Source organism: Nymphaea colorata, chromosome 1 (genome assembly GCF_008831285.2).
Source record: "Nymphaea colorata isolate Beijing-Zhang1983 chromosome 1, ASM883128v2, whole genome shotgun sequence".
Lineage (NCBI taxonomy): Eukaryota > Viridiplantae > Streptophyta > Magnoliopsida > Nymphaeales > Nymphaeaceae > Nymphaea > Nymphaea colorata.
The window spans coordinates 2,564,468-2,577,296 of record NC_045138.2 but is presented as its reverse complement, the minus strand read 5'-3'; the positions used below and the strand labels follow the sequence as shown (position 1 = coordinate 2,577,296).

At 38.0% G+C, this 12,829-nt stretch overlaps 1 protein-coding gene across 1 annotated transcript; it reads left to right on the top strand.

Moving 5' to 3' along the window:
* The first annotated feature begins 3,282 nt into the window (after nucleotides 1-3,282).
* On the top strand, nucleotides 3,283-12,483 carry LOC116264322 (probable serine/threonine-protein kinase At1g54610). The gene is made up of 8 exons (XM_031644469.2): nucleotides 3,283-4,692; nucleotides 5,880-6,164; nucleotides 6,339-6,656; nucleotides 6,863-7,090; nucleotides 8,179-8,276; nucleotides 9,720-9,819; nucleotides 10,659-11,177; nucleotides 11,795-12,483. The coding sequence occupies exons 1-8, from the start codon at nucleotides 4,213-4,215 to the stop codon at nucleotides 12,011-12,013; spliced, it is 2,247 nt and encodes a 748-aa protein (XP_031500329.1). The 5' UTR covers nucleotides 3,283-4,212; the 3' UTR covers nucleotides 12,014-12,483.
* Nucleotides 12,484-12,829: the final 346 nt, after the last annotated feature.

Sequence of the window (12,829 nt, the reverse complement as noted above, 5' to 3'; positions counted from 1 at the left end):
GCGGAGCGAATAGGGGGTCGGCAGGGGCCTGCATGTAACTTTTATAAAATTTCACTTGTTTTTTTTTTAATTTTGAAAAATGATATTTCCGCTCATGTCAAAATTTAGAAAACTTTAATTCGACCTCTCTCATGAAAAATTTTGACTTCACTTCGATGGACCGAAAGAAAAACAAAAAATTGATGAAAAAAAAAGGAAAAGAAAGGACAGAATGAAAACAAGAGGGAAAGGAAACAAAAAAAAAGAAAAAGAAAAAGAAAGAAACAAGTGAAGAGATTATCGAGAAAGACTATGAGAGATGACTTACTTTTTCAACTCATAATTTAATTATAAGGCTGTTATTTAAGGAAGAACTGAAATAGGCGGGCTGGATGGTTAGATAATTAAAATATAATTATAAGGTTGTTATATAAGATTGTTATTTATTTATGAGAGCATTGACGACAGTTCATTGTTTTCCAACTGTTTATAGTACTTTTACCAATAGTTTATAATGTTTTTAAAGTATATTTTAAATATTTAACCACCACAGTATCTAACCATAGTTGGCAAACTCGCCAATTCATTTCGTGAGTCACCCGTATCGGCTAACATAGAAATTTTACTTGTAAATTTTAAAAAAATTAGCTTAATGTGTAAAAATTTTAAAATTTATATTTCGATTCCTGTTAAAGTTTAGAAACTATAGTTCCACGCTGCAACAAAAAAGTTCTAGCTCCGGTTCTGCTGATGAATATTGATGTTTATTATTATTTGAATTGTGAGCTATCACAAACTTTATTAAATATATACAAATACTCATATTACATACTATCTAATTTTAGTTTATGAAAAAAATTAAGCATGAAGTCCCCAAGAGACTTACATTTTTCATCTATTTTGTAGAAAAAAAACGCACTCTAAAAGCTTATAACTTAACTCAGCCGACTCACCGAGTCAACTGTCTAGCCTGATGGCTCAATCTTCAATCGATCTGAGTCTGAGTCATAGGCTTGCCAACTATATGTCACACCGATTTCAAATTTCCATGATAAATTACATATAGGAACAATTTAAAAATTTGATAACAAATGTATGAAAGAGGCAAGGATTTGCATTGTGAATATGGCATTTTGTTACCTAAGGATAAGGATGACAATTTTTGTTTTTCACTCATTATATTTGGTTTCATGAGTCGTTTGATAATAGTAATACTTTTTTTTTACTGTCTCAAGAACTTTGGTTAAAAAATTGAAACAAATTCATAAGACATTTTAACATATGTTTTATGAATCTGCTCTAATTTTAAAGTATATTAATAACATTTTGTTACTGTTTCAAAAAAAACCCATTAATATTATAAATTTATAATCACGGGAGCCAAAAGTTATTAATTAATATAAACTACTCAAAGGAGGATACCACCTTGGAGTTGAATTGAATTGAACAAGATCAACGATTGTATACATATTAACATTCAATAGATATTTAAACTAATTAAAAAATTTAAATATTATGAAATTATTATAAATAAAATAATGTGACACTTAACGCCCTTATATTGGCTGGTGAATATGAGTTTGACAATTCAAAACAATTTTTTACAAACCTTAATTCAGGGTTCTCATCTCAAGAACGTTTCTAACCAGCGTTCCCAAAATTGGCTTCCAATCCGAGTAGGCATTCATGTGAATCAACTGAAAGTATTAAAAAAAGCCAACTGAATCGGCTAAAAATATTTAAAAATGTCATTTAACAAATGAGAAATATGTAAAAAATAATTTAAAATTAAAATACATTACAAATTAGTGAAAGTTTAACATCTTTCTTATGTGAGAAGTTTAGTTTTGTATTGAAAATTATGATAGATCTTTAAGGACTTATAAAATAGGTTGTTAAGTAGCTGGTTGTGTTGGTTTTTAATTTTTTTGGATTGAAACTGAAACAGCTAAGAAATAGGTTGAGATATGTTGAATTAAGTGATCGTATTGAAGTGGGTCGAGTTGTTACAAAATCAAATCGATTTACCACCTATTCGACTCGAACACGTTGATTCCGGCGTAAAACTTCACAAGGGCTGCTACACAACTTAATTTTCTACATCGTTTTAGCTAAAAAGGTTCACCTGCTGCACCCATATTGATGGAATTGAAAGATCCAAGACCAACTAAGGATAACACTTTCCAAATCTTTTTACCAAATGGATCTGAATTCAAGAACTTTGACTAACAATCAATGGCAACGGTTGCCCCGGTCTTTAAGCGAGATAAAATATCTTGGACTCCCAATCCAAGTGGGGTGGGAGGAATCGATGAGTGTAGGATTTTAAGAAAGAAAGTCAATCAAGTTATTCTGGTGGGTGACCTTCTTCCGGTGAAACATTCATTCATCAACAAGCAACTCTATGCCTTTTGGGCTTTGTTGGGTGTTCCATATGATCACCCGCAGTGGGTGACATGATCGGATGACCTCATTTTTTCTTGTAACCTAACCTTCTTTGAATGAGTTATCTATCTGCGGTTCAAAGCTAATTAAATGTGATGTCAACGGATCATATTCGAATCTGATGTATCCTTATATTTATGCAAATATGAACAAAGAAAAGTTTGTACTATGTTTAGATCCTTTGAATGAGTTATCTATCTACGGTTCAAAGCTAATTAAATGTGATGTCAACTGATCAGATTCGAATCGGATGTATCTTTATATTTATGCAAATATGAACAAAGAAAAGTTTGTACTATGTTTAGATCCGAACTTTAAATTCTCAATTTACATCCAATCTGAATCTGACTTTTAAATTTATATTTGAATACCGTTTTAAATATAAAACCATATCCAATTTGCATGATGGTATGTCAAAAACCAAGTTTCATTCAAAACTATATAGTTTGTCTCTGATTGAATACTTTTTAAAATTGTATTTCTTACTTCTCTAAGCCAATTGTTTAAGACATCTTATCCAAATCCAATACATATATCCTTCATTAACCTTGCATAACAAGTAAAGTTTCATTAAGAATCTGATTGATCCAGACTAACTTGCAAGTTATAGCGTCCTGAAAAAAGACTAGTTTGCTCTCATATTTTTTTCATAACTATAGCAAAAATAATGGAATATTAAACACATTTTGATCATTTTTCAGCAACTGTGACGAGAGAAGATCGAACCCATTTTGACATCGAGCAAGTGTGGGTCCAAGCTGAGCCCTTTATCAGGGTCCACGAAGTTGACCTACTCATAGTTCTCTGTCTCGAGCTTTTCTTTTCTCTTTTCTCTCTCTTGTTACAGTCAAACTAGAAGCGCGTACAAACTGTGGCGGAATCTTTTGCAGCTGGTTTTGAGTGACCGAGTCATTGATCAGCCAAAATGGGGAAAGAGTACAGGTGGGAACGACGAGAAAATGTTCTCTCTCCCCCACGGCTGAGAAAGAGAGAGAGAGTTGCTGAAAGGGTGAGGCAGGGAGGGTTTCTTGGGGTTTAAGATCCGAGAAACCCTCCCCATCCCCCACCCGCTAGCAGTTGCGTGACTCTTCCAAACCCAAAACCAACAAAACCATCATTCCTTCCACATGGAGATTCGTTTGCGTCTCTATCGACTCTTGAGTCTTCTCCCACCAGTCCCCTTCTATCCAGACCTCTTTCCCTTCATCCTTTCTGTTCCCTTACTTTGAGACCTCCTTTCCTTAGTTAACCAGCGACCGGTTCTTTCACAGCATCCACGCAGACACACGTGCGCGGACAGAGAGAGAGAGAGAGAGAGAGACCAATATCGTGTATTGGTTGAAGGATACTTCTTGGTGCCGGTTTGCGGCGTTTGAGATATTGGGCCACGGTTTTTCCTTGTTATTTTTTTTTTTTTGGATTTGCTTGGATTGTTGATTTTGTGAAGTGGGTCGTTGAGAGAATCGACGATCGATCGAGATTCGATTAGTTGATCGAACTTTTCGGTGCTTTTCTGGTGATGGTGGCGGTGGCAGATATGGATTCCATTAGTACGTAGGTTTGTTGGTATCGCCTTTTTCAGGGTTCAGGGAACTGGGCTTTCGTTGGTGGCGGGTGTTTCTGTGGAAGTTGTTTAGTTTGGAGATTTTGGGGTGCGGAGAATTTGAGGAATTTGCGGATGAATGCTGGTTGAAACTTTGCCTTAATGCATCGTGGGTCACCGATAGTTTCAGAGAATCGTTTCGCTTGGGCAGTTTCCTGTGAGGATACGGGGAACTCTGTGAGATTATGGGCTGCATTTGCTCTAAGTCCGTTCAAACAGATGAATTCGTCGAGACCACGCGATCGGGGAAGAGCTCCATCATGGTCTCTGCCTCGGCCCGGCGTATAGGCATTGCCTCGCGGAGGGAAGAGGTGGTGCTGGAGTCAGAGCATGCAACCGACGGGGACGCGAGGGAGAGACTGATCGTAAACCAGGCGGAGAACGCCGCGGCGACGCCTGTATCATATGCAGAAGAAAGCAAAGTCGAGAAGGTCGAGAGGCAAGTGGAGAAGCAGGTTGAGAGGCCAAAGAGAAATCTCCAGAGGCACTCCACTGTTGCTGTCTCCACGAGTGAGGATCATGGCTTGTGGGGCGCCAGTGTGACTAATCGGACCCAGGGCGAGCAGGTTGCGGCGGGGTGGCCGCCGTGGCTTACTGCAGTGGCGGGAGAAGCTATCAATGGGTGGGTTCCCCGTCGGGCTGATTCATTCGAGAAATTGGACAAGGTTAATCAATTTTTTCATTTGGCGTATAGTTTCTATGCCACATGCGTTTCTCTTTCAATTGTTGGTATCTTACGTTGCTGGTTTTGGGTTTAAATCCTTTAGAACAAAACTAATTTACTTGATTGGTTTCATTTACTTTGTCTAGAGAATCACAGGCTTCTGGATCCAGTAGATGTCTTATCGTTCTTCTAGCTTTGTTTGACTACTGATTTTGAATTCCTTTTCCATTCCATGGAGTTGCTTCTCATTCAAAAATCTGGTCTGTGTGATTATTATTGCGTGGCTGAAAGTGTCTTGCGATGAAGTTCTTTCAGTTATCTATCGATGTTCAGCCTCCACTGGAGCACGTAAAATTTGTCTAAGGATCTGAACAGTAACACAGATGAATGTTAATTCCTGCATCTGCTTTAGGCATGATAAACAAATATTACAGTTTAGTATGTATTTATGAAGAAAGTAAGAATACAACTCATTGAATTGGCTGGAGATTTGATAGGTTAGATAGATTGCTGCTGCTTCATGTGGTTGTTTTGCACTTCTTTTTTGAAAGGTCAATTGGAACTATTTGGGCACCTGAGACATCATGATTCTGTGGTATAAGCATGTCATAGCAGTTTTTTCTGACCTAATAGTCATCTCTCCGAATGGAAGCAGTTTAGATTCTATTGCCCCTGGTCCATGAACTGAAGTGATTCGCATGGGAGTTACTGTATGCCAATTCAGTGCTGTATAGTGTATAGCCAACAGGACAAAGGAAGAAATTTTGCAGGAGGTGTCAAAAAGTTTAATTGAAGCAATAACTTCAAATTGTAATCTTGATAGAAAGTTAAGTGTAACAGAGGTTAAAGTTTCTTCAGTATGTTTTAAGCATTTCTCTTGACCTGAACTTGGATCCATTTTTATGGAAAAGTATCATCCATTTTCAATGACATGCTGAGGTTTGTCCTTTTCTTCCCTCATGAAACTTGGTTTTTTCTTTCCATGTACTATTTGCATTTTTGGATTTATGCTCCAAAAATCATTATGTAAAAGTTTGGTATTTTGCATTTGGTCTTCGATTACCTGCTTTCCTTATTGTATTATCAGTTGGTATTTTGTATGTGGTCTTGGATTACCTGCTTTCCTTATTGTATTATCATACTTTTGAGTTTTGACCAACCGCATTAACTGGTGCCTCCTGTTTGCAGATTGGTCAAGGAACATACAGTAATGTGTTTAGAGCACGAGATCTTGAAACAGGGAAAATTGTAGCTTTGAAGAAAGTTCGGTTCATAAATCAAGATCCTGAAAGTGTTCGTTTCATGGCACGAGAAATTCACATACTTCGCAGACTTGACCATCCAAATGTCGTGAAGCTTGAAGGGATTGTGACATCACGAATGTCTTGCAGCTTGTACCTTGTGTTTGAGTATATGGAGCATGATCTTGCTGGTCTTGCGGGTATGCCAGGTGTGAAGTTCTCAGAGCCGCAGGTACTTCCCTAGCTAGGTAGCTGTACACAATTTGATCTATTATCCTATTCAACTTGATGGCACATTCTCATTGGGTGTAGTTTATAACTTTATACCATTTATGAGCATAAACATTCTTAAATTTTTTCTTGTTAGATGAGATATAGGATTGTAACTTAAATTTTGCTTTGGCAGATTAAATGCTATATGAAGCAACTTCTTCTTGGACTGGACCATTGCCATAGTCGGGGGGTTCTGCATCGAGATATTAAGGGATCGAATCTCCTTATTGACAATAATGGTATTCTTCAGATAGCGGATTTTGGCTTGGCAACCTTTTTCAACCCTGACAAAAAACAGCCGTTGACAAGCCGTGTGGTGACACTATGGTATCGACCTCCAGAGCTTTTACTTGGTGCAACAGAATATGATGTTGCAGTTGATTTATGGAGCACTGGTTGCATCCTTGCTGAATTGCTTGCAGGAAAGCCTATCATGCCAGGACGAACTGAGGTACTTTTGAAGCGGTCATTGTATCATTGTTGATGAAAACTAGACTGCTTGATAACCTCTTTTGTGCATTCACATTCTCTTGCAGTTTAACCCCTTTTGTTACTGTGTCTTCTGTCGAAATTGTCACATTGTGTTCATTCTGCTACTAATGTTTTGAAAGTTATTTTTAATTCTGATTATTATTATTATTTTTTAATGTGTTCTAGGTCGAGCAGCTGCATAAGATCTTTAAGCTATGTGGTTCTCCATCAGAAGATTACTGGAGAAAATCAAAACTGCCCCATGCAACCATCTTTAAACCTCAGCAACCATATAAGCGTTGTGTTGCAGAAACATTCAGGGATTTTCCATCTTCGGCTTTGTCTCTATTGGATTCCATTCTTGCCATTGAACCTGCTAACCGTGGTACAGCTGCTTCTGCACTTAAGAGCGAAGTAAGTATTTATTTGCTATTTTCATTTCTTCTTAAATATTTCAACATTACTTTGGATCTCCTTGCTCATTTTTGTCTCCCTTATGCATGTCCTTTTTCCAATACTGGTTTAAGGTAATCCCACAGACGTCCTGAGGGAAATATGGACATATTGCATATGTTTGGTGTTAATGATTTTTTAGTTTTTCAATATCTTGTATTTCTCAGGCAGTCCACCTTAGGTTTTGCAGGCTATGTCACTGGGTATATGTGCAAGTGCAGAGATGGATGCTGAGAATTTTTAAAATGGGCCTAGGTCCATGAAGAAGCCCCCTCCCCCCCACCCTTTTTTGACATTGCATCCTCTTCCAGAAGTTTCGCACAATGTTTCACGAGCTATATGTCCCTCCTTCCTGGCTGAAGCCAAACATGTAGAGATAAATTGCAAGATAGCTGCTATGCTGAATGGTGTTATCCTTTATGTACAGATGTGTGTGTGTGAGAGAGAGAAAAGAGAGAGAGAGAGATTCTCTGAATCTTCACCTTGTTTCAAATAGTATAATTTTGTGCCACACTTGAAGAAGCTTGAACATTCTAGTTAGCAAATTGAAATAAAATGCCTTCCTATGCTCTGGAATTTGGAGCCAGTAACTTCTTCTTTAACATTGTCATCACTTAAAGTTCTGAAGGTTTTGGTTGGTAGGTTGTGCATGTAGAAATTGCTTTAGTAAATTACCTTGTTGACTTTCACTGAAATTGTTGTCCCTATCTTGAACTATATAAATGGTTTGCTGAACAATTGATTTTATTGTTTTTCTCGCAAAGACGTTGTGCTTGGTTGCTGGATTCACAAGCAATTTTAAAACATTTACTAGCAATTATATACCTTTTAGACCTCATTTGTGAAGTTCCTTTCGTTGTTGTGTATATTTGTTTGCATGTGCCTGTCTGAGATAGGGCTGCAAGACTTCATAACTAGTTCTAGGATAACTTTCTGCACATCACATGTTCTTTCCATCATATTCATTCATCAGATAGTATAATTGCTCAGTGTCGTTTCAAATTGCATAAGTAAATTCTGAATTCTGGGTGGTCTCTAACTTCTTGCAGTTCTTCACAACAAAGCCACTCCCTTGTGATCCATCAAGTTTGCCAAAATATCCACCAAGCAAAGAGTTTGATGTTAAACTTCGTGATGAAGCTAGGAGGTACGCTTTTGATATAGACACAAGTGATTTTCGTCCTTATTAGAGAGGATATGTTAAAATTGTTGATTATATTAGTGGCACCTAAGTAACTTTCTTGTTAGAAAGAATATGCTAAAAATTGTTGATTAGATTAATGGCAAATAAGGTGATAATTGGATGTTCTGTAGAGTTGCCCAAGAACTAGTCTTTCATATATTTCTGGCTTTCCACCCAATGTTCAAGAGTCACTTTCACAGTGGTCCTGCAATTGTATAATAAGGCTTGCCTCCTTGGGGTAGGCTCTAGAAACGGTATTTGGTAATTGTTCCTCATAGAAGACGGAATAATATACATCAAATGAGTTATGTTTACATTATAGTTGTCTAGAAATATGAGGTTAATTTGTCGATCTTATTGAACTAGTAGGAGGAAATGAAATCAGCCGACTGCTAGATGTTCCCAGATGACAAAATATTTAGAAACCATTGTTAAAAACACCCATGCAACAGAAGCAGTAGCAACAGTTTATGATGTAGTGATGCTTTATGATGTTTTTAGCCATGGTTTATGGTGCATTTAGCCATGCCTTTTAAACATTTATCGATCCAGCAACTGGCAGGTTTCAATTTTCTGAACTAGTACTGCTTAGTGTATTTGGAAAGATTAGCTCCGGCATTCTTCTCTGGATCTAAACTTCTTATCTTGTAGAGATGTTATAATGCTTTTCAGTGAGTTGTTATTCTTCCAGATTGCAGATTTGTGGACCTTTCTCAGCTTATGTTGGAATATAAGCAAGTCCTTTATTCTTTTTAGTTTTTAGAAAGCTATACTGTTTATGAAAGAAATTCTTAGTACTCACTGTCAGCTAAGATTAGCTATCCAATCAAAAGCTGGAATGGCCAAGGCCCTAAAGGAATTACCCTAGACTAGTCAGTTTGAGTTGATCCAGATCAGCTGACTAAAATAGAATTTTGCAGATTTACTTGTTCAGTACAGAGATACTATGGATGTTTCCTTATGTTTTGTAATGCCATATAGTGTTCTTTATATCTTCTGCTACTCTGTTTATGTCTACATATCTACACACACACACACACATATATATATATAAAGGAGGTGAATCCCTGTGATGCCCAATGAGTTCATCAGTGCGTATGCATAGTCTATAACAAGGTAAACCCATAAAAGTTCCAATAAAAAAGATAGGTACTAAACATCCTTGGTAAATAACTATGCCAGTGACTAGATGCTGGTTTGACATAATAGCAGCTAAGGAAACATGAGTTTACTTATTCAAGCAAATTTGTGTTCTTGGGTGCACGTACATCCTTGTGAGAGAGAGAGAGATAGATGCTAGTCTATATTGACTTGCAGAGTAGGACAGAAATGATTATGATAATCTACAATATTTTTAAATGATTGCGAAGTGAGTTAACATGTGTAGCTTTTCCTTGATTACTTTAGGCGAAATGCACGCGAACCTGATAATAGAAGTAAAGGACTCGGAGCAGCTGGAGCATTGCTAGCACCAGAAGCAAATGCTGAACTACAGGCCTCGTTCCAGGTATCTATATTTTTAATTTTCTTTCTGCATAACCTTTTCCATGATCATATTATAGAACATTCTCTCAGGGAAAACATATGCATAGAACATCTAAGTTTCATTGTTCCAGACAGCTTCTCCTTTTTATCTTTTTCTTTTTGAGGAATAATGTACTCGGGAATAATTCATAGTAGTTATACCTTGAACAAAATATTAAATGTCTGATTCTCCATGGAACTACTCAAGTTGAATTCTGATCTCTTCCAGATGTCTGAATCCCACAACTGACTTGCCTTTCATGTGGCTTAGTACCTTTACATGCCATCCAATTGATCGACAGAAAATGCACTCAGCTGATCATGTCTCCACAATTTTCTGAAAGAGTGAAGATCTGGCGTCTGAATGCTGACATAAGTGATGAATAGATAGAAATACTGAAATAGGTTTCAAAGTATCTGGATTTGACTTGGACATTAAACAGACAGTTTTGAGTTCCCACAAGAATGCCACTATCTGTGTTTACTGTTTAAGCTTTGGTAGCTCGATCAAACTTAAGAGCTAACAGATTACAAAGACCACCTGCATGATACTTTGATCTTGCTGAGGAAGAAAAACTAAATTTCAAATGAAAGGACTTGACCTAATAAGTTGACTTTTTTGGGCAGTTCGTGTAGCCTTTTAAGCAATCCTGATAAGCTTTTTTGGTCCGCAACAGGAATTTTCATTTGCATTGCTAAATGCCAATGAAAAGAATTAGAAGGAAAATAAGTACTTGGATAGACAAGGCAAATACTAAATATATTAAAACCTTTTGTTTTTATTGTAGCCCTGATTGTTTTTTATTTGTTTGGCTTTTCCAGAGGAGGCATGGCCATGCAAATCCTAAAAGTAGCAGCGTGAGGTATCAACCTCAAGCAGAGGATGCTGGTTCAGGGTTCCCTATTGAACCTCCCAACATCATGCCCCAGGAAAGTGCACAGAATGGCTTCTCCCATTCGGGCCCTTTAATTCATGCCAATGCTTTTGGGCCGGGAAGGTATCAGAAGCAAAAGGAGAGTGATCATCACACAGTTCCTGGTAGATCACATGGTGGCAAGGGTGTGAAAGCTTCAACAACTGCTGAACTAAGGTCACAAAGATCTTGCATGCCACATGTGTCCTCTGAACTGCCGTACTCGTCAGATTTGCCGGTGAGAAGCAATGGTGAGCCTGACCATAGCAGGGCAAGAGGAAGGCAACAGCATTGGCCAGAGCAGGCTTTGGATGAATATAGTCTATCTGAATCCACTGAACCATCAGAGAAGCAACAGTGGACTCACCATTTACTCGATAGACATACAACAGCTCATAAGAAAGATGACAGGATCAGGGATTCAACTGTAAGTAGTTCTATGCTTGTTTATTTTCGTTTCTCTTCCTCTTTTCAGGGGGGGATGGCAGTTGGGGTATGAAGCTCCCTAGTAAGTGAATGACCATTCCCATAAATCACCAAAAACACGTTGGCTCTAAGAGGATATACCCAGTTTCATGGGGAAAATTTTGGGATTCAGACCCCTGTGGTCCTTCCAACTTGACACTTCTTGTAGAACACGTGGGCTGGCCTTCAGTTGATAAACCTTTGATGTTCACTGTCAGCTGAGGGTTACACCAAGCTTCATAGGGTACAAAGTCTTTGGATTCAAACTCCTGGGACACTTCCAACTTGTCAATATACATGTAGATCTAGCCTTTCAACTGTAGATGCAATGGTCACCTCTAGAATTTTTCCTATGCTTTAATGCTCGAATGCGAACGGAAAAATGTGTTGATATCTTTAGATTGTTTTACCTATGTCCAGAAACTAGATTGCAGCCAGATTTTTTTCATTTCTGGCTCTTTTTCTGCTTTTCAAATCTGTCTTTGGTATGCTAGTATGCACGCCTGAGCTCTGAATGTGCAAATTTTGCAAACTTTTAATGCATGCCAGTGATTTCAGTAGCTTGATGCTTGTTTACAGGATTATGGACGTAAGAAGAACAGAATTCATTACTCTGGGCCTTTGCTGCCCCCTACTGGAAACATCGATGAGATGCTTAAAGAACATGAGAGGAAAATCCAACATGCTGTTAGAAAGGCTCGGCTGGATAAGGTGAAGACCAAGAAAAGCCAGGAGCTGGAGAGAACCCAATTTGAAGCACTTCTTGTTCCTGGATTTAATGGAAGTTCTGATGTTTGAGCAATGACTTCCGTGCATTTGGACAAGCTATTTGAGGGTGAGGATGAGAACAATTTCAAAAGGGAATTGTTGGGGGGATGGGGCGCTTGATCCTTCTGAAAGCTGAAGGGCGACGGAGCCCCATGTTTGTGGCATTTTGACTTCCTCGCATGTTGGCAGTTCAGGCTGCAGAAATTGCACTGGAAATTCTTGCAAATGAGATCTGTGCTATAATCAACACCCCTCTGAAAAGTCATGTTTTCACTCTGCTAGCTTGCTTCTCGAGAGATTTGAAGGCTTTTGACTATGTGGATAAGCTGCAGTATCATCAGAACTTCTACTAATCCTTATGTATATTGATTTTTCAGTTTTTGTTAGACTGCGAAATCTTCATGTATATTGATTTCATTCCTCTTAAGTGGCATACTCAAAGATAAGCACGCGTGTAAAATTCCCATACTGGACATTCTAAGACGAATCTTTCTGCTCAATGATAAAAAATGTCGTGCAGTATGTAAAGGGAAATATCATGATTCATATGCAGTGGCTTTTTGTTAAAGGTGCATGAATAATCTGATGTTTTATTATAACGCTGTTCATGGAAACTTGAATGGAGCATCTAGGGCTTCGCGGAATGGTTTCTAACTACATTTTTTCAGCACCCATAGAAGAGCAGCCACATGAGGTTCACCGCTGGTGATTGGTACTCATAAGCTGCCAAAAAGGAAAATAGGACCGAAACAAATGCCAAGCCTTAAACCAGATGACAATTATTACAAAAAGAACTGGGTTCTTCCCAACGCCTCTGACTTAGAGAACTGGAAACACTCACGCTTG

Excerpts from the sequence above, each read along its gene's own strand:
- LOC116264322 (XM_031644469.2), top strand. The coding sequence starts at position 4,213 with ATGGGCTGCATTTGCTCTAAGTCCGTTCAAACAGATGAATTCGTCGAG. Across the intron at positions 6,657-6,862 it reads TCATGCCAGGACGAACTGAG|GTCGAGCAGCTGCATAAGAT; the intron begins GTACTTTTGAAG and ends AATGTGTTCTAG. Across the intron at positions 11,178-11,794 it reads ACAGGATCAGGGATTCAACT|GATTATGGACGTAAGAAGAA; the intron begins GTAAGTAGTTCT and ends GCTTGTTTACAG.